General features: G+C 48.9%; 1 protein-coding gene across 2 annotated transcripts in view; it reads right to left on the reverse strand.

The window, feature by feature from the left end:
* Positions 1 to 22308, reverse strand: part of PCGF1 (polycomb group ring finger 1) — a 148596-nt gene that overhangs the window by 47632 nt on the left and 78656 nt on the right. For both annotated transcript variants that reach the window (XM_069205785.1, XM_069205787.1), the window contains exon 6: positions 17287 to 17320. In XM_069205785.1, the coding sequence (XP_069061886.1) occupies positions 17287 to 17320 (34 nt within the window). The remainder of the gene's footprint in view (positions 1 to 17286; positions 17321 to 22308) is intronic.

Here is a 22308-nt window from a genome sequence, read left to right on the forward strand (position 1 = left end):
GTGTCTTATCTATACTGCATAGGCAGTGAGAGGCTGGCATGGCACCCTGAGGGGAGTGCCATGTCGACTTACTCGTTTTGTCCTCACTAGCACACACAAGCTGGTAGGCAGTGTGTCTGTGCTGAGTGAGAGGTCTCCAGGGTGGCATAAGACATGCTGCAGCCCTTAGAGACCTTCCTTGGCATCAGGGCCCTTGGTACTAGAAGTACCAGTTACAAGGGACTTATCTGGATGCCAGGGTCTGCCAATTGTGGATACAAAAGTACAGGTTAGGGAAAGAACACTGGTGCTGGGGCCTGGTTAGCAGGCCTCAGCACACTTTCAATTGTAAACATAGCATCAGCAAAGGCAAAAAGTCAGGGGGCAACCATGCCAAGGAGGCATTTCCTTACACCCTGCTTCAGGTACCAGCGTCGGTACCAACACTCAGCCAGCCGAAGGCATCCTTTTATAGTGTAGATGCCAGGAGACCCTGCTTCAGGTACCAGCGTCAGGTACCAACACTCAGCCAACCGACGGCATCCTTTCATACTGTAGATGTCAGGAGACCCTGCTTCAGGTACCAGCGTCAGGTACCAACACTCAGCCAGCCAAAGACATCCTTTTATAGTGTAGATGCCAGGAGACCCTGCTTCAGGTACCAGCGTCGGGTACCAACACTCAACCAGCCGAAGGCATCCTTTTATAGTGTAGATGCCAGGAGACCCTGCTTCAGGTACCAACACTCAACCAGCCGAAGACATCCTTTTATAGTGTGGATGCCAGGAGTCCATGCTTCAGGTACCAGCACTCAGCCAGCCGAAGACATCCTTTTGTAGTGTAGATTCCAGGAGACCCTGCTTCAGGTACCAGCGTCAAGTACCAACACTCAGCCAACCGAAGACATCCTTTTATAGTGTAGATGCCAGGAGACCCTGCTTCAGGTACCAGCGTCGGTACCAACAGCCGAAGACATCCTCTTATAGTGTAGATGCCAGGAGACCCTGCTACAGGTACCAGCGTCGGTACCAACACTCAGCCAGCCGAAGACATCCTTTTATAGTGTGGATGCCAGGAGTCCCTGCTTCAGGTACCAGCGTCAGGCACCAACACTCAACCAGCCGAAGACATCCTCTTATAGTGTAGATGCCAGGAGACCCTGCTTCAGGTACCAGCGCCAGGTACCAACACTCAACCAGCCGAAGACATCCTCTTATAGTGTAGATGCCAGGAGACCCTGCTTCAGGTACCAGCGTCGGTACCAACACTCAGCCAGCCGAAGACATCCTTTTATAGTGTGGATGCCAGGAGACCCTGCTTCAGGTACCAGCGTCGGGTACCAACAGCCGAAGACATCCTTTTATAGTGTAGATGCCAGGAGACCCTGCTTCAGGTACCAACACTCAGCCAGCCGAAGACATCCTTTTATAGTATAGATGCCAGGATACCCTGCTTCAGGTACCAGCGTCGGTACCAACAGCCGAAGACATTCTTTTATAGTGTGGATGCCAGGAGACCCTGCTTCAGGTACCAGCGTCGGTACCAACACTCAACTAGCCGAAGACATCCTTTTATAGTATAGATGCCAGGAGACCCTGCTTCAGGTACCAGCGTCGGTACCAACAGCCGAAAACATCCTTTTATAGTGTAGATGCCAGGAGACCCTGCTTCAGGTACCAGCGTCGGTACCAACAGCCGAAGACATCCTTTTATAGTATAGATGCCAGGAGACCCTGCTTCAGGTACCAGCGTCGGTACCAACAGCCGAAGACATTCTTTTATAGTGTGGATGCCAGGAGACCCTGCTTCAGGTACCAGCGTCGGTACCAACAGCCGAAGACATTCTTTTATAGTGTAGATGCCAGGAGACCCTGCTTCAGGTACCAGCGTTGGTAGCAACACTCAACTAGCCGAAGACATCCTTTTATAGTGTAGATGCCAGGAGACCCTGCTTCAGGTACCAGCGCCAGGTACCAACACTCAACCAGCCGAAGACATCCTCTTATAGTGTAGATGCCAAGAGACCCTGCTTCAGGTACCAGCGTAGGTAGCAACACTCAACTAGCCGAAGACATCCTTTTATAGTGTAGATGCCAGGAGAAATGAGGGGCACAGGACCTCCATTATTACTTCTACTATTCAACCAAGGGTCACGGGCCCCCCTTCCGTGGTTGCATCAGGGCTCGCGGCATTCTCGCTCGCTCGGACAGCACGTGGGGTTCGCACTGTGCTGCTGGCAGAAGCAAAGTTCTCCAGGTCTGTATGTGCCCTATACCCAAGGAAAGTGGTCAGAGGAGAATATTAAAGGCCTCAAGCCGAGTGCAAGGAGGAGCACCTGGCTGTCTGTCAAGGATGGAATATTCTGCAGGTGAGAGCAACCGGATGAAGGTGGCAGCCAGCGCCGCGGGTCTTCCACGCTGGTGGTGTGGACCGGATACACGCGATTCAATACCAAAGCCACCCAATGCAGCTGTCTGTCCTTCCAGCAAGCATTGCAAAGCCCATAAGTACAAAAGCCTTTTCATTTCTTAACAGACCGAATCGCAATTTCAGCCCGTTAAGAAATGCAAAACCAACTTTTCCAATGTACAAAGGGGCTCTGTGCCGTCGCAAACTGCAATTTCTTCTCTGTAGAAATTGCATTTTGCGACTACCAAAATAGAAAATCGCAAATAAGGATTTCCTGTTTGCAATTACCAAACCTACGTACATAGCATTTCCTAAACGCAAAATGGGCATTTAAGAAATGCTATTACCATCAAATTCAATTTGATGGTAACCAGGCGCAAATTTTAAAAAGGCACCCAAAACGCAATTTTTGCAGTGCTATAGAGTGCGCACTCATCCCCGAGGGCATAAGAACGCTTTACCCGAGCACCACTTTAGTTTCAAATACATTTAAGGGGGTGTTAGGCCCATAGGTAGGAATGGTTTTGCATTTGCAAACAGTGATTGTGACTCCATAGGAATCGCTCTTAGTAGATGGCAATTTTTGTACATTCCAATTTCATTTCCTAAATAGCGATTTCTTAGGGTTCGCTATTTAAGAAACGAAAAATGGAAGTTTCATGCATTAGGGCCCAAACCTTTCACAATCTTTTAGAAATCGTTACTCGTGAAAATGAGCAGCAGTGTGTAGGAGGCTGGACTGGCTTGTAGTGAGTACCAAGGGGTACTTGCACCTTGCACCAGGCCCAGTTATCCCTTATTAGTGTATAGGGTGTCTAGCAGCTTAGGCTGATAGATAATGGTAGCTTAGCAGAGCAGCTTAGGCTGAACTAGGAGACGTGTGAAGCTACTACAGTACCACTTAGTGTCATATGCACAATATCATAAGAAAACACAATACACAGTTATACTAAAAATAAAGGTACTTTATTTTTATGACAATATGCCAAAGTATCTCAGAGTGTACCCTCAGTGAGAGGATAGGAAATATACACAAGTTATATATACACACAATAGCAAAAATATGCAGTATAGTCTTAGAAAACAGTGCATACAATGTATAGTTACAATAGGATGCAATGGGGAAACATAGGGATAGGGGCAACACAAACCATATACTCCAAAAGTGGAATGCGAACCACGAATGGACCCCAAACCTATGTGACCTTGTAGAGGGTCGCTGGGACTATTAGAAAATAGTGAGAGTTAGAAAAATAACCCTCCCCAAGACCCTGAAAAGTGAGTGCAAAGTGCACTAAAGTTCCCCTAAGGACAAAGAAGTTGTGTTAGAGGAATAATGCAGGAAAGACACAAACCAGCAATGCAACAACTGTGGATTTCCAATCTAGGGTACCTGTGGAACAAGGGGACCAAGTCCAAAAGTCACAAGCAAGTCGGAGATGGGCAGATGCCCAGGAAATGCCAGCTGCGGGTGCAAAGAAGCTTCTACTGGACAGAAGCAGCTGAGGTTTCTGCAGGAACGAAAAGGGCTAGAGACTTCCCCTTTGGTGGACGGATCCCTCTCGCCGTGGAGAGTCGTGCAGAAGTGTTTTCCCGCCGAAAGAACGCCAACAAGCCTTGCTAGCTGCAAATCGTGCGGTTAGCGTTTTTGGACGCTGCTGAGGCCCAGGAGGGACCAGGAGGTCGCAAATTGGACCAGCAGAGAGAGGGGACGTCGAGCAAGACAAGGAGCCCTCTCTGAAGCAGGTAGCACCCGGAGAAGTGCCAGAAACAGGCACTACGAGGATGCGTGAAACGGTGCTCGCTGAAGTTGCACAAAGGAGTCCCACGTCGCCGGAGACCAACTTAGAAAGTCGTGCAATGCAGGTTAGATTGCCGTGGACCCAGGCTTGGCTGTGCACAAAGGATTTCCGCCGGAAGTGCACAGGGGCCGGAGTAGCTGCAAAGTCGCGGTTCCCAGCAATGCAGCCCAGCGAGGTGAGGCAAGGACTTACCTCCACCAAACTTGGACTGAAGAGTCACTGGACTGTGGGGGTCACTTGGACAGAGTTGCTGGATTCGAGGGACATCGCTCGTCGTGCTGAGAGGAGACCCAAGGGACCGGTAATGCAGCTTTTTGGTGCCTGCGGTTGCAGGGGGAAGATTCCGTCGACCCACGGGAGATTTCTTCGGAGCTTCTGGTGCAGAGAGGAGGCAGGCTACCCCCACAGCATGCACAAGCAGGAAAACAGTCGAGAAGGCGGCAGGATCAGCGTTACAGAGTTGCAGTAGTCGTCTTTGCTACTATGTTGCAGTTTTGCAGGCTTCCAGCGCGGTCAGCAGTCGATTCCTTATCAGAAGGTGAAGAGAGAGATGCAGAGGAACTCGGATGAGCTCTTGCATTCGTTATCTAAAGTTTCCCCAGAGACAGAGACCCTAAATAGCCAGAAAAGAGGGTTTGGCTACCTAGGAGAGAGGATAGGCTAGCAACACCTGAAGGAGCCTATCACAAGGAGTCTCTGACGTCACCTGGTGGCACTGGCCACTCAGAGCAGTCCAGTGTGCCAGCAGCACCTCTGTTTCCAAGATGGCAGAGGTCTGGAGCACACTGGAGGAGCTCTGGACACCGCCCATGGGAGGTGCAGGTCAGGGGAGTGGTCACTCCCCTTTCCTTTGTCCAGTTTCGCGCGAGAGCAGGGGCTAAGGGGTCCCTGAACCGGTGTAGACTGGCTTATGCAGAATTGGGCACATCTGTGCCCAACAAAGCATTTCCAGAGGCTGGGGGAGGCTACTCCTCCCCTGCCTTCACACCATTTTCCAAAGGGAGAGGGTGTCGCACCCTCTCTCAGAGGAAGTTCTTTGTTCTGCCATCCTGGGCCAGGCCTGGCTGGACCCCAGGAGGGCAGATGCCTGTCTGAGGGGTTGGCAGCAGCAGCAGCTGCAGTGAAACCCCAGGAAGGGCAGTTTGGCAGTACCAGGGTCTGTGCTACAGACCACTGGGATCATGGGATTGTGCCAACTATGCCAGGGTGGCATAGAGGGGGCAATTCCATGATCATAGACATGTTACATGGCCATATTCGGAGTTACCATTGTGAAGCTACATATAGGTAGTGACCTATATGTAGTGCACGCGTGTAATGGTGTCCCCGCACTCACAAAGTTCAGGGAATTGGCTCTGAACAATGTGGGGGCACCTTGGCTAGTGCCAGGGTGCCCTCACACTAAGTAACTTTGCACCTAACCTTTACCAGGTAAAGGTTAGACATATAGGTGACTTATAAGTTACTTAAGTGCAGTGTAAAATGGCTGTGAAATAACGTGGACGTTATTTCACTCAGGCTGCAGTGGCAGGCCTGTGTAAGAATTGTCAGAGCTCCCTATGGGTGGCAAAAGAAATGCTGCAGCCCATAGGGATCTCCTGGAACCCCAATACCCTGGGTACCTCAGTACCATATACTAGGGAATTATAAGGGTGTTCCAGTAAGCCAATGTAAATTGGTAAACTTGGTCACTAGCCTGTCAGTGACAATTTGAAATAAATGAGAGAGCATAACCACTGAGGTTCTGGTTAGCAGAGCCTCAGTGAGACAGTTAGGCACCACACAGGGAACACATACATATAGGCCACAAACTTATGAGCACTGGGGTCCTGACTAGCAGGGTCCCAGTGACACATAACAAACATACTGAAAACATGGGGTTTTCACTATGAGCACTGGGCCCTGGCTAGCAGGATCCCAGTGAGACAGTGAAAACACCCTGACATACACTCACAAACAGGCCAAAAGTGGGGGTAACAAGGCTAGAAAGAGGCTACTTTCTCACACAGTGCTCAAGTGACAAGATGTTCCCCCCCCGTCGATCTGTATGGAGACTTCTGTGGTACCCGACGCAGGGTCTCCGGGCATCTACACTAATGCCAGGCAGAGCTCTGTGCACCCCTAGAAGGCATCTGCGCCAGTTTACCGAGCAAAAAATAAAAACGACCAATAAAGAGGAAAAATCCAAATTGCAACAGCATTTTAAAGGTACAAGAAAAGTCAAATTGCTAGAGCGGTTAAAAAACAGACTGGGCTAAAATTTTAATTATGCTGTAGAAATCCTAAAAATGTCTAGATTTCATGTGCTGTGATTCTCAATTTTTGCCAGAGGGAGAATAGTTTTGCACAGAAAATGTGCTGCTGGGGAGACATCTCTGCTCGAGCCAGCGGGCACCTGCGTTTCATGTGACATGTTTGTGAGGGCATTCCCTTACTAGACATGTCCACCTGCCCCAGCAGTAAAGCACATTTCACAACATTTCCCTTCATTCTGTGGAAATCTTACGAATCTGCCAGAGAAGGGATTGCGCAATTTCGTGCACCCCTCAGGGTCAAGGCCATAAGTGGTACCCCCTCCTCGTTTCTCGCTTTCACAACATTTCTTTGACGATTCTTCACGTTTTAAAATATGGGCAGATTATAATTAAGGTTCCAGGTTTGCTGTTTTTACTGATTTATAGATCAATACATACAGAAAATAGTGTGCTTCCTGTCTGAATTTATTTTTAAAAACGGAAAAATACTGAAACTTGTGCCTCTGATGAGTGAGTTTCCACGGAGTCTGTTGTGAATTCCAAGACAACAGATGAGCAGATGCACAGCATGAAGAGTTAAAAAAACAGGATAATATATCTTTAAATACAGGCATATGTTAAATTATAATTGTAGTAAATTGCTAGTATTTACCTGTGGGTGTTTTGTTTTGCTAAATTTGGCTGCTGAATTTGGTAAAACGCGACGGGCAGCAAAGCATGAGTGAATGTCTGTCAGTTAAATAAATGTTGAAATGTGCCTTGTGTGACTGCACTTATTCACAAACCGCAAAATAAATACTAATAAATACCAAGAAAATGGCCGAAAATAAATCTGGTTAAATACAGACGGAAATGTAAAAAAAAACAACAACAAAAAAAAACAAAAAAAAATTATAACTTAACTCTCACATTCCTCCAACCAGACCGTGAACAGAGCTTCTGGGGTGACAGAAATGAATGCAGTCGGGGACCTTTGTTATATCTGTGCCTGTATAAAAGATTAACATTTAAACTCTCACACTCCTCCGACCAGGCAGTGAATAGAGCTACTGGGGTGACAGAAATTAATGCAGTCGGAGACCTTTGTTATGTCTGCGCCCGTTGAAAAGACTGCACTTTAACAAGCGTCAGGTGCCTCTGGGGCACTCCGGGTGCGCTCCGAAGGCATTAAGTAATTTCCAGGCGGAATCCAGTGTCTTCGCACACAAAAGGCGCGGGATTGTTGCAGAAACAGGTTGATTAGGGGGATGACTCCGGGCAGGAACCAGTGACTGGAACCAGTGGCTGGTGCCGAGGCCTGCATCCCCCTCCAGGGACCAGGGATGCTCATCTACAGTCCGAGGCCGGTCCGCGCCGCCGCCACAATGCACCAATAATTACATTTAATCCACGGCGGCGGAGTCCAGGAAGACGTGTCTTTGGAGAAATCAATGGCTCCCATCTGCTGGGACATGTAGCGCCAAGCGGAGCCCGCGCTTCGGTCCGGCGCCTGCGCCCGGCCCGGGAAATAATGCCTTTGATTAAGTGCCACTCGAGCTCGATAGAGCCGTGTAAGGCTTAATGAGTATCGACCCATCTGGGACACCACCAGGCGGGGGGCACAGTGCACTGGCGGGCGGTGATGGGGCCAGCGGAAAGAGAAGGCTTACAGGACCTCGAGGCGCCTGATACTAGTGATGGAGACCTGAGGGGCCTCGAGGGAGCTAATACTACCTACCTCTGTAGTGCCAAGGACCCTCGAGGCGCCTGACACCAGTGATGGAGGCCGGAGGTGCCTCGGTGCAGCTAAAACTACCTACCTCTCTAGGGCCAAGGTCCCTCAAGGCGCCTGACACCAGTGATGGAGTCCTGAGGGGCCTCGAGGGAGCTAAGGTCCCTCAAGGCGCCTGATACTAGTGATGGAGACCTGAGGGGCCTCGAGGGAGCTAATACTACCTACCTCTGTAGTGCCAAGGACCCTCGAGGCGCCTGACACCAGTGATGGAGGCCGGAGGTGCCTCGGTGCAGCTAAAACTACCTACCTCTCTAGGGCCAAGGTCCCTCAAGGCGCCTGACACCAGTGATGGAGTCCTGAGGGGCCTCGAGGGAGCTAAGGTCCCTCAAGGCGCCTGATACTAGTGACAGAGGCCGGAGGTACCTCGATGGAGCTAAAACTAACTCTGTAGGACTGGGGTGCCTCGAGGCAGCTAAAACTACCTACCTCTCTAGGGCCAGGGTCCCTCAAGGCGCCTGACACCAGTGATGGAGGCCGGAGGTGCCTCAATGCAGCTAAACTAACTCTAGAGGGCCAAGGTGCCTCAACACCCCTAAAACCAGCTTTATAGGGCCAAGGTACGTCAATACGGCTAAACTAGCTCTGCAGGCCTGAGGCGCCCTCATTACATAAAACTAGTTTTGTTTTGTGTTTTTTTTTTTAAACACACAAGGTTTCTGAATGTTGGCTGACTTTATTAAATTATTGCAAAATGAAAGCTGTGTGTGGTATTTGTCACACAAGTTTAGATTCATCTGCGGTTGCAAATTATGAGGACTAGATGAATGTCAGACACATAATATGCAAAATCGGAGAGGGTGTAGTAAAGTCTTTTTTGTATCACTGTATTCCTAACAACAGATCTAGTGCAGCGATGCAGAGAGGGGAAGCTTCAGGTGTACACAGAGGAAAGTACAGAAGTCAGGCTAAGAATCTATTCAGCAACATTCAAACTAAGATATTCAGACGTGCACAGTGCATCAAAAGTACCCCAATCTTACTGCACATGTGGACATCGTATTCACTGGAACAAGAAATCCACTGTTTTTACCAATAGCAATACTGTTGTAACGTGGCCTCCTCCAATGAGTCTGACTGGTCCTGCATCCCTGTCGCCCAGAGTGGGGTCATTCACGCTTTCCTGCACTAAGGACCACAAGGGCTGGACAGCTTGAAGAGGAGCCCAGCGGTCTCAGAGTCCGCATCCCTCGAGAGCAGAATGTAGGGGACATCGTGCACAGTAACTCCAGGAAACCTATCTGGGGTGGACCAGTTGCTTCGAGCACGCTTGGAGGGCCTGGCGTGTGCACGTCCTAGGACCTTCGGGGCTGGCAGGGGCCAATCCTGGCCGGACCCTGGTAACTCCTGTCCGTGCTTCAGTGGACATTGGGGGTGCTTGGGGTTTTGCACGGTTCAGTTCCGGACTGTCTGCCTCCGTTTGTATTCCTTTTCTAGAATCTATGCTCTTTAGGTACCCTGACCCCAGTGCGGCCTCTGCCTCCCAGTGCAGCGTGTGATGGCATCGCTCTGTTAGCAGGCTCACGTGTGGGTTGTTCCACCTGCCGTGGGAGGGGGTAGTCCAAGCAAGGCCGCTCAGAAGGTTCAGTGAGCCGGGGACCTTTGCAAGTCCAACTTGCACCTGGAAGCAAGATGTGTTTGGGGTTCTTTGTGATGCCACGGATCGCAGCGCTACAGAACAGACCTTTCTACTGGACACTCAATATCCGGACCATAACCAGTCAGTATAATTTGGATAACTGGGCGGGAGCGCAGGTATCAATCTGTTAATATTTTTGCCAAGGGTCTGCTGTGAAAGGGGGGAAGCTTTACTCTTGTGCTGAGGCCAAAGGGTACAAGAGGTGGGTTCATTTAATCAGGTGCGTAAGCTATTGTCACACAAGCTATTCAATAGTCTGAGGTCTCCAAAGAATCAGCTTGGATCAGGACACCTAAAGTCATGATCCAAGCTGCAAGACGATGGGAGGGATTAAAATCTATCAGATCTCAGAAGATCTAATCCGTGCCAACACTCACTGCTTGCCAACTCCGCTCAGTGCCATTGCTTGTGGAGAGTAGCAAGATGGAATTCCACCAAAGAGTGACCTCATTCAGTTCTTCCTGAATCTGACCCCCTTTTAATGCACCACAGACTGCCAATGGGTGAATACACAGCACTCAAATGACTGGAGAGGAAGCTTGTGTTGATCCCAAGCCTGGATTTGTGCACTCACGAGGTCTGGGACTTCATGTTACTCTCTCGCTCAACCAGACAGACATGACGGCACCAGCAGGGTTTGTTGTAAACCATTCATCCCTTTGGCGTTGTAAACCATTCATCCCTTTGGCGAACCCCGCAAAAGCTCCTGGAAAAACATGCTGCTCCACAAACACCTGAAGTAATAGAAGCGCAGTACATCACAACCAACCGTCTCCAACAGAGGACGAGCTCCTGTAAAGTCCACGATACTTGGAATTCCAAACCCCAACAGGCAAATGCAACACCACCAAGAGGAGAAAAGTGACAAAATTAGGGAGCAGCGGATGGAGCGGGTTATGTGGGTCCTGCGGCAAGAGTGGTTGGACTATGGTTCTAGTCACTGATGACAATCTCTCATGACTTCAACTCCTTCAAAGCCACACCACAAAATGACATACCATTGTCAAGTCATTCACAGATGAAGAACTGACGGCCCACTCAGTCATTAACGCCTCACTCGCTCAGCCTACCACCGCCCCTCAACCAAAGTATCCTCCACTACCCTAAAAACGGAAGCGATCCTTCTATGGTCAACATCTTCCCAAATATTCCTGCCCCACTGCTGGGAATGATCAATGAACACAGTCTGTACCTAGCAAGACCAACAAACTCCTACCCTGACGACAGTGTGGATTCAGGCCACACCGCAGTACCGACAGCACCCGTTCAACCCTTTCGGCCAACTATGTGACCCAAGAGTCTTCCACCCAGCTGCAGGCGGTGACACTGCGATCACTACGCCCTGTGCACACCCCGTCTCATGAGTCAGCTTGGCAACAGTCTTGCGGCTATCACTTCCTACTAGACGTGAAACCTGCAGGAGCATAGCACGTTAGGACACGCAGCATACCCCCAGACTCCCTCCTTTCGGTGGCATTCTGATATCATTCCCTTGGAGTATCCCTGGCCAACATTAAGATCCATCAATCTGAAGTCAACACAAAGCTGTACTTGAAGTTCTTGTCTGGTACCATCACCGACCGCCCGAAAAGCAGCATTTCATGCCTTCAAGACTCGACTCAAAAGCCTACACGAGGCTGAACTAACTCCCTAACTGAGTTCGGCCTGAATGTCAACAGGAGGCAAGCTTAAAGATTCCCCTCCGGTTCAACAGACTGTTACTTCACACTTTCTCCTTTGTCAATACACACATATATCTATATGTAACGTGGCACTTACGAACAGGTAAGACAAGAATCCCTAGATGGGCTTTTCGAAGCATCACTAAATGTCTTGGTTGTCTGTCATGGTATGCAAGCACCTTCCTGGTCTTTTCTGCTTTCACTTGCCCCCCCGCCCCCCCTTACTTCCAGTCAGATGCTTTAATAACTTTGGGTTGCACGCTAAGCTCGCTTAGATCCTCAAGGAGAAGCACATACCCAACTGGTACTAGAACTCTGAGCCCAAATGGAACCAAAACCTTCTGAGACACAAGTATGCTTGACGACACCATACCAAAACCTTCTATGACTGACCATCCCCCTCAAGTGAATATCTCAACCAATACGATACCCTTCTCCCAAGTATAGCTACCTGTAACACACACACAACCCTGACCAGTACAAGAACTGTAGCCACCCATCACAAGCCCTGACAAAAATTACCCACTTTACACTTCAAAGCATCTGAAAAACAAACTGAGAACACCTAACGAAAGGGTCAGTCAATGTCAGTCATGGCAGGCCCTGGTCCCTATAGCTGCACCCCTTTCTTTCTGAGACTTCTGCAGAGCCTGACAGAGGAGACCCACACTTTCACAAACCGGGAGAAACATCAGAACATGTGCTGAGAGGTCACAACAATCTACGCCATGTTTCTGCCAAGAGTGTGTTTAGAACAGACAAAAAATAAGTTACGGTATGAACTCCAAATTCAGTTTTAAAACCCACCTTCTTAGCCTAACATAACTCGGAGATGCTGTACCTCCTCGCCAGCCACGGCTCCGTTTTAGAACATTGATCCTCGGACAGATATTGGGCCCTAAACACAGTTTACAGAAATATCGTCCACTCGGTGTGGATTTTCTATTAACACAAAGAGGCTGATATTTCTACCTAGGACACAATATTTTTGTAAGGTTATATTTAGTTCATGCTGTTTTAGTACAATACTCGACAGTCACCTCAGAAATGCAACTATAGGACCCTCATATAATCTCTGGTTGGCCTCATTCAACCTGTTCCATGATCATTCCTCTGCCTCATTCAACCTGTTCCATGATCATTCAACCTGTTCCAAGATCACTCCTCTGCCTCATCCAACCTGTTCCACGATCACTGCTCCGCCTCATTCAACCTGTTCCACGATCATTGCTCCGCCTCATTCAACCTGTTCCACGATCACTCCTCTGCCTCATTCAACCTGTTCCACGATCACTCCTCTGCCTCATTCAACCTGTTATAAGATCACGGCTCCGCCTCATTCAACCTGTTATAAGATCACGGCTCCGCCTCATTCAACCTGTTCCATGATCACGGCTCCGCCTCATTCAACCTGTTCCATGATCATTCCTCTGCCTCATTCAACCTGTTCCATGATCATTCAACCTGTTCCAAGATCACTGCTCCGCCTCAGTCAACCTGTTCCACGATCACTGCTCCGCCTCATTCAACCTGTTCCACGATCACTCCTCTGCCTCATTCAACCTGTTCCAAGATCACGGCTCTGCCTCATTCAACCTGTTCCAAGATCACGGCTCTGCCTCATTCAACCTGTTCCAAGATCACGGCTCTGCCTCATTCAACCTGTTCCAAGATCACGGCTCTGCCTCATTCAACCTGTTCCAAGATCACGGCTCTGCCTCATTCAACCTGTTCCAAGATCACGGCTCCGCCTCATTCAACCTGTTCCAAGATCACGGCTCCGCCTCATTCAACCTGTTCCAAGATCACGGCTCCGCCTCATTCAACCTGTTCCAAGATCACGGCTCCGCCTCATTCAACCTGTTCTAAGATCACGGCTCCGCCTCATTCAACCTGTTCTAAGATCACGGCTCCGCCTCATTCAACCTGTTCTAAGATCACGGCTCCCCCTCATTCAACCTGGTCTAAGATCACGGCTCCGCCTCATTCAACCTGTTCTAAGATCACGGCTCCGCCTCATTCAACCTGTTCCAAGATCACGGCTCCGCCTCATTCAACCTGTTCCAAGATCACGGCTCCGCCTCATTCAACCTGTTCCAAGATCACGGCTCCGCCTCATTCAACCTGTTCCCTGATCACGGCTCCGCCTCATTCAACCTGTTCCCTGATCACGGCTCCGCCTCATTCAACCTGTTCCATGATCACGGCTCCGCCTCATTCAACCTGTTCCATGATCACGGCTCCGCCTCATTCAACCTGTTCCATGATCACGGCTCCGCCTCATTCAACCTGTTCCATGATCACGGCTCCGCCTCATTCAACCTGTTCCATGATCACGGCTCCGCCTCATTCAACCTGTTCCATGATCACGGCTCCGCCTCATTCAACCTGTTCCATGATCACGGCTCCGCCTCATTCAACCTGTTCCATGATCACGGCTCCGCCTCATTCAACCTGTTCCATGATCACGGCTCCGCCTCATTCAACCTGTTCCATGATCACGGCTCCGCCTCATTCAACCTGTTCTAAGATCACGGCTCCGCCTCAGTCAACCTGTTCTAAGATCACGGCTCCGCCTCAGTCAACCTGTTCCAAGATCACGGCTCCGCCTCAGTCAACCTGTTCCAAGATCACGGCTCCGCCTCAGTCAACCTGTTCCAAGATCACGGCTCCGCCTCAGTCAACCTGTTTTAAGATCACGGCTCCGCCTCAGTCAACCTGTTCCATGATCGCGGCTCTGCCTCAGTCAACCTGTTTTAAGATCACTCCTCTGCCTCATTCAGCCTGTTCCATGGCTGTTCGGCCTTGCATATATTCTACATTAACTAAAGAATAGTTTCATTTAGTTACACCACCTATACTGGTTTTAAATCTGAGGATGTTGTAGTTTTGCTCCCCTGCTCAGCTTTGCACAAGTCGAACAACAAGCTGCATTCTATCACTTGCGACTGTTCAGATTTAATCCTGTCTGGAGCTGGTCAGATACTTAAAATAAAGTGTTTCTCTCCTGGGCCCAGATACACAGCAAGGTCAACATATAAATGCATTCAAGGGACAACCTAGAATGCCTCTATACATCATGTTGGATCGCACAGTACCAGGCGTTTAGCACTCTACAGTCTCAGAGGGTCATTCAGCATGGCTTGAATGTGCCACAGAATCTTACAAGTCACGGCTGTACTCTCTCTAGGATTTGGAAGTTGCCTGTGGAAGCAACAAGAGGAGGAATTAGCAGCAGAGGACCGAACACATTTCTCTCAAAATGGCAGCCACAGCAGATGAGAGCAGGATGTGGGGAGGATGACAGGGACCAGTTTTCCCAGAGCATCAGAGCATTCACCACTGCTCTCAAGGCACGTCTACACCGCTATCGTTGGCTTACAGTGCCAAGGGCACGCTGTGTGTAGCGGTGCCATGTTAAGCAGGGCTACAGTGCCCACCTGGTCTCAGTAAGTTCAAAATGCTTGTGACACAGAAGATGAAGCACTAGGGTTAGTGGACGCCAGGCCCCAATGTACAGTGGAACCATTCACCAGGTCAGAGCTTGAGCTGCGCGTTCTCGGAGAAAGGACACGTCTTCTTGATTAGATACAGTGAATATACTTGGGGTTCATCACAGCACAGATCAGCAAAACACATCGTTTACAGTCTACCACAGCAACTGGAGCGCATAACAACTCCTCTTGCAATCACATCTCAGGACACTTGGCCTGAAAGCATACACTTTCTCGCACTAATGCGGAGACATTTAAAACAATAGGTTTTACTTACTTTGCAGTTCGCCAGAAGGACCGGTCACTAGCAAACATTCTCAGGATGGCACCAGGCCAACATAGGGCAAATCACAGGAGAGAGGGATGCCCTGCGGGCACTTCACCAGTCTGCAGGTCATTTGTTTTACACCCGGGTTTGCACCTTTTACTTGCTTAGCAACAGATAATTGATAATAGGGGAGCAGGTTTTCACAATGAGACAGTGTCTCATCACAGAGCAGACATGCCCCCTCGCCCCCCGGCACTTTAGTGGGGTCATCTTTTCCTGCAAGTTGGGGAATAGCATTTAAACCAAACAGCTTGCACGAGTCCTAATATCCAGGAAGGTTAATGGAATCAGACACCAATCTGGAAACATACATATTCCATTGTGGAGAAATGCTAAATACATATATTGTGAGTAACTCCACTGCAGTAAAGTTTGTATTTGGGGCCTTCATACAGACTGTATACCAGCTGCCTGGCTGCTTGTGAGCTGTAACTACAGTGGAACATTTCACTAAAAGCACCACTATCTTCCATCTTTGTAACACATGGACACTGCCAACTGACTAATCTGTTCATGCCTGCAGACCAGAATGGTTATTTTCGTTCCAGAAGAATATTGGAGCATCAATAAGAACAAGCATTTGCAATGCAATAGGTCTTACATTTTCTTGAGTTAGAGCTATTGGCACTGTAAATTGGGAAGTGGACTTTTCCAGTCACATAAATTAGTCAACCCGGTCTCATATTTTCGTCTTTTCCTGCGATGTTTTGGTGGTCACCGGTGGCTACTGACATTAGAAATCACAAGCCCTTGAGGAGAAACGAGACAATGACTACACTACCTCACGTTGCGTAAACGTCTAAAAAGAAATTGGAAAATAAGGCTGGGAATTTTTTTTTTTTTCATTTTAACAGAATGTAATGTCTTGCAAGCATTCTTGCCTCCCTTTTCAATGAGCAGAACAGCCTGAGAAGATGTATGGCCCCAATAAAGGAGATAAGCAATGCTCCGCGTGTGATGTTGTGAGTGCTGGCAGGGAGGGGCCCTGGAAAGAGAGACGGAGATGTGGTGCAAGGCGAAGCAAGTTAGCTACACTGTACCAGAAAGGGTATATTATGGCTTTCGTGATCAGTGAGCCACAGACAAACGAGGACAGCATTGGAATAAAGCCAAAACAAATGTCAGCAACATGGGAGGAGATGGGAAGAACAGAATGCTACGATAAAACGCAGGCAGCTACCAGCCTAAAGCACCCAAATTGAAAGGGGAGCACCAAAGAAGTAACAAAAATAGTCCATCACAGCAAAGTGGAATAATACAGTAGTTGGTCACTGCTCTGAAACAGAAAAAGGAGGGAGAAAAAGGCAGAACTGACCACTTGCGAGCAAGGATTTTTAAAGGACACTGCAACCAACAAATGAAATCGCTTTAAGCCATAAGAAGTATACTAAAAGTATACACGAGGTCAAACGCTTACGCTCGCCCTAAAAATGCCACAACCTTTTCAATGTTCACCCAAAAAGAGACTTGCAAAACCTTGGTATTCAGAGTGTGAAAATATGTTCATTCTAACCAAAACCTACCTGGGGACACTTGCAAGTCCAACTTCCACCCAGGGGCAAAATGGCATTAAGAACAGTGCATTTAAAACAAGAAACATAGTAAAACATGGAAACTGTGAATGTGTGTACGCATATGGAATTGTATAGATAAAAACTGAACATATGTATGCATATATAATTGTATAGATAAAACTGTGAATGTGTGTATGCATATGGAATTGGACAGATGAAAAGCAGGTCAGGGCGTTACAGCAAAGATACAAATTCTATACCAACACAGACTGTTGAGACAGAGTGGAACTAGAACGGAGGTCAAACACACAAGAAAGGGATATTGAAGTGTTGGAGAGAGAAACACGGAAGCCAGAGTTACTTTGTCAAGACCCGTAGTGTTACAGGAGGAAGGCGTGTGTAAGAGTTCTTACCTGTAAGATGTGTTTACTCTTATCTTTGCTGGAACTGCAGAGAGAGAGGACAAGAAAAGATTCAGGTGCCTGGAGTGAATCACAAACCCCAGTCCCAAGCACAACAGCTGTTTGTATAAACGCACTTCTGTAAGAGGCTGGCCTGGCTTGTAGTGGGTACCAAGGGGTACTTACACTCTGTACCAGGTCCAGTTATCCCTTATTAGTGTAGAAGAGGTGTTTCTAGCAGCTTAGGCTGATAGAAGGTAGCTATAGCAGAGCAGCTTAGGCTGAACTAGGAGACATGTAAAGCTCCTACTATACCACTGGTGTCATATGCACAAGAAACAATACACATATATACAAAAAATAAAGGTACTTTATTTTTATGACAATATGCCAAAAGTATCTCAGTGAGTACCCTCAGTATGAGGATGCCAAATATACACAAGATATATGTACACAATACCAAAAATATGCAGTAACAGCAAAAGGAAGTAATGCAAGCAATGTAAAGTTACAGTAGATTGCAATAAGAGCACATAGGTATAGGGGCAACACAAACCATATACTCCAAAAGTGGAATGCGAACCACGAATGGACCCCAAACCTATGTGAGCTTGTAGAGGGTCACTGGGACTGTAAGAAATCAGTGAGGGTTAGAAAGATAGCCCACCCCAAGACCCTGAAAAGTAGGGGTAAAGTGCACCTATAACCCCCAGAGAGCACAGAAGTCGTGATAGGGGGTGTCTGCAAGGAAGACCAACACCAGCAAAGCAACATATTGGATTTCCGGACCTGAGTACCTGTGAAACAAGGGGACCAAGTCCAAGAGTCGCGACAATGTCGAGAGTGGGCAGATGCCCAGGAAATGCCAGCTGAGGGTGCAAAGAAGCTGCCACCGGATGGAAGAAGCTTTGGTTTCTGCAAGAACAAAGAGGGCTAGAAACTTCCCCTTTGGAGGATGGATGTCCCACGTCGTGAAGAAGCTTGCAGAGGTGTTCCCACGCAGAAAGACCACAAACAAGCCTTCCTAGCTGCAAGGGTCGCGGTTAGGGTTTTTGGATGCTGCTGTGGCCCAGGAGGGACCAGGATGTCGCCACTTGGATGAGGAGACAGCGGGGGCACCCAGCAAGTCAGGGAGCCCTCACAGAAGCAGGCAGCACCCGCAGAAGTACCGGAACAGGCACTTGGAAGAGGAGTGAACCGGAGTCCACCCAAAGACACAAAAGGGAGTCCCACGACGCCGGAGGACAACTCAGAAGGTTGTGCACTGCAGGTTAGAGTGTCGGGGACCCAGGCTTGGCTGTACACAAAGGAAATCCTGGAAAAATGCACAGGAGCCAGAGCAGCTGCAAATCACGCGGTACCCAGCAATGCAGTCTAGCGTGGGGAGGCAAGGACTTACCTCCACCAAACTTGGACTGAAGAGTCACTGGACTGTGGGAGTCACTTGGACAGAGTTGCTGAGTTCCAGGGACCACGCTCGTCGTGCTGAGAGGGGACCCAGAGGACCGGTGATGCAGTCTATTGTTGCCTGCGGTTGCAGGCGGAAGATTCCGTCGACCCATGGGAGATTTCTTCAGAGCTCCTGGTGCAAGAAGGAGGCAGGCTACCCCCAGAGCATGCACCACCAGGGAAACAGATGAGATGTCGGCAGGATAAGCGATACAAGGTTGCAGTAGTCGTCTTTGCTACTTTGTTGCGGTTTTGCAGGCGTCCTGAGCAGTCAGCGGTCGATCCTTTGGCAGAAGGTGAAGAGAGAGATGCAGAGGAACTCTGGTGAGCTCTTGCATTCGGTATCTAAAGAATTCCCCAAAGCAGAGACCCTAAATAGCCAGAAAAGGAGGTTTGGCTACCCAGGAAGGAGGATAGGCTAGTAACACAGGTAAGAGCCTATCAGAAGGAGTCTCTGACGTCACCTGATGGCACTGGCCACTCAGAGCAGTCCAGTGTGCCAGCAACACCTCTGTTTCCAAGATGGCAGAGGTCTGGAGCACACTGGAGGAGCACTGGGCACCTCCCCTGGGAGCTGCAGGTCAGGGGAGTGGTCACTCCCCTTTCCTTTGTCCAGTTTCGCGCCAGAGCAGGGCTGGGGGATCCCTGAACCGGTGTAGACTGGCTTATGCAGAGATGGGCACCATCTGTGCCCATCAAAGCATTTCCAGAGGCTGGGGGAGGCTACTCCTCCCCAGCCCTGACACCTTTTTCCAAAGGGAGAGGGTGTAACACCCTCTCTCTGAGGAAGTCCTTTGTTCTGCCTTCCTGGGCCAAGCCTGGCTGGACCCCAGGAGGGCAGAAACCTGTCTGAGGGGTTGGCAGCAGCAGCAGCTGCAGTGAAACCCCGGGAAAGGCAGTTTGGCAGTACCCGGGTCTGTGCTAGAGACTCGGGGGATCATGGAATTGTCTCCCCAATGCCAGAATGGCATGGCATTGGGGTGACAATTCCATGATCTTAGACATGTTACATGGCCATGTTCGGAGTTGCCATTGTGACGCTATACATAGGTAGTGACCTATGTATAGTGCACGCGTGAAATGGTATCCCTGAACTCACAAAGTCTGGGGAATTTGCCCTGAACGATGTGAGGGCACCTTGGCTAGTGCAAGGGTGCCCACACACTAAGTAACTTAGCACCCAACCTTCACCAGGTGAAGGTTAGACATATAGGTGACTTATAAGTTACTTAAGTGCAGTGGTAAATGGCTGTGAAATAACGTGGACGTTATTTCACTCAGGCTGCAGTGGCAGGCCTGTGTAAGAATTGTCAGAGCTCCCTATGGGTGGCAAAAGAAATGCTGCAGCCCATAGGGATCTCCTGGAACCCCAATACCCTGGGTACCTCAGTACCATATACTAGGGAATTATAAGGGTGTTCCAGTATGCCAATGTGAAATGGTAAAATTGGTCACTAGCCTGTTAGTGACACATTTGGAAAGCAGAGAGCATAACCACTGAGGTTCTGGTTAGTAGAGCCTCAGTGAGACAGTTAGGCACCACACAGGGAACACATACATATAGGCCACAAACTTATGAGCACTGGGGTCCTGACTAGCAGGGTCCCAGTGACACATAACAAACATACTGAAAACATAGGGTTTTCACTATGAGCACTGGGCCCTGGCTAGCAGGATCCCAGTGAGACAGTGAAAACACCCTGACATACACTCACAAACAGGCCAAAAGTGGGGGTAACAAGGCTAGAAAGAGGCTACTTTCTCACAACTTCAAACAGAGGCGCACACGAGCCCTTACTGAAGAAGACATCACGAGGACAAAAACCTGTAGTATTTTTAGGGTTTTCTGGAACACCTCATGGTGTCGATTCTTCAGAAAAGTAAAGAAGGAAGCGGGCTTCGGGCCAGCGCCTTCCCCATCCCACTCTGGCCCAGTGTCAGCCGTTGGTTCTCATGAGTATTCCATTTGATCTCTTTACTGGGATGGGCTGTCCATCAAGGCGACGACATTTTAAGGATGGTTACATGTGTCATTTGTATTCCCATTAAAGTCAAACTGCATTATTTGTTGAAGACCCCAGCTGAAGGTTGACAAATACCATAAAAGGCAGCAATGCAAAAGATAAAAATAATTAATATATAATAAAAATAGCAAAGGGAACAAACATGTTAGAGTTGTTTCCACTCACATCTCCCTCTATTACATTTAATTGGCAAATTTCTACTTCTTAAGATCAGGGAAAAGAAAGTCACAGGAGTTCTTGCAAATAGCATAGTTACAACTGTTTACTTTTCAGACCTATTGACGTAAACACTACTGTCAATGCCACTGGAATTATGTGGCAAGACAGCACCAAATTATGCAGCAGGGTGGACTTAATTATGCAGCAAGAAAAGGCAAATTATGCAGCATAAAACGGCACATTTTTGGATAGTTTTTAAAAAAAAATGTATACATGGTAATGCAGTCTGGGCAAATATGTTACATCATTAATACCAGCTTAACAACCAAATGCATGAAAAACCAACTGAAAGATGACCAGTTAATCTTTTAAAGGGTCTTCCAATGCGCGCAAACACATATTGAGATATTTTTCGTAACCTTTGATCCGTGTGAGCTAGACACCGTTTTTTTTGTTAAAATTTGCGGATTATGCAGCACATGATGGAGAATGTAGCGAACGCGACATATCCTTAAGCATGTGAAAAAAGCTGTGGCCGCAGAATAGCAAGATTCCAGTGGCCCTGATTACTATATATATTTTAAGTCTTCATTCGAAGCATCATGAGTGCTCGGGGGCTTTTCTCAGCCCCCAGAACACTGATTCCTTTGGGAGACATATCGCTGAAAGGGGGGAATCCCCACTTTCCAATGTTACCCCTGCCCAGGGCATCCTTGCTTGGTGATCGCCAAAGGAAAGCGATCCCCAGCAGGAATCCACCAGGGATGGGGAACGGCCCCTTAGGCAAGGGCCTGTGCTCCCCCCAGCACATATAATTACCCCAGTCCTTCTGCTTTAATTACTCCGATCTGCCGCCTCCCCCACACTCCCCCATGGTGGGGTGGTAGAAATCCCAGTAAACTCCAGAGAAAAAATTATATATATATGGGTGGGGTGCCCGCCATGCCCCAATCCCAAATCCCAAATAAATGGGCATCGGTCTTCCTGACCCCCCTCTCCCAGGTGGAGAGGTTGCTCCAAACTTGCTCCAGAAAGGGGGAGGGGGCAGGAGAGCATGGACAGAAAATCGAACCAACACCAGGGGTTTTGTCTTTGGGCCAAAACAAAGTGCTGCGGCTGGCCACCACCGAACCCCGAAAGGGACAAACCAGGCCTCCCCGGGGTAGACAGGAGATGTGCTCCCAGGGGAGGGGGCAGAACACTTTGCCCCAGAGAAAGGATGCCCGAGATGAAGACAAAGGTTGGGCAAGGGTTGGGGGGCGGCATGAAGTTGAGAGTCTAGAAAGAGGAGGAGAAGTGAGCTGTGCCGCTGCCACAGCGTGGAGGTGGAGCCCACGATGGCCAGTTCTATGGGAGAGGGGAGGGCTCTACTCACTCAAACTGAGGGCCTGGGAGAGAATGA

The sequence above is a fragment of the Pleurodeles waltl genome, chromosome 1_1 (assembly GCF_031143425.1).
Source record: "Pleurodeles waltl isolate 20211129_DDA chromosome 1_1, aPleWal1.hap1.20221129, whole genome shotgun sequence".
NCBI lineage: Eukaryota > Metazoa > Chordata > Amphibia > Caudata > Salamandridae > Pleurodeles > Pleurodeles waltl.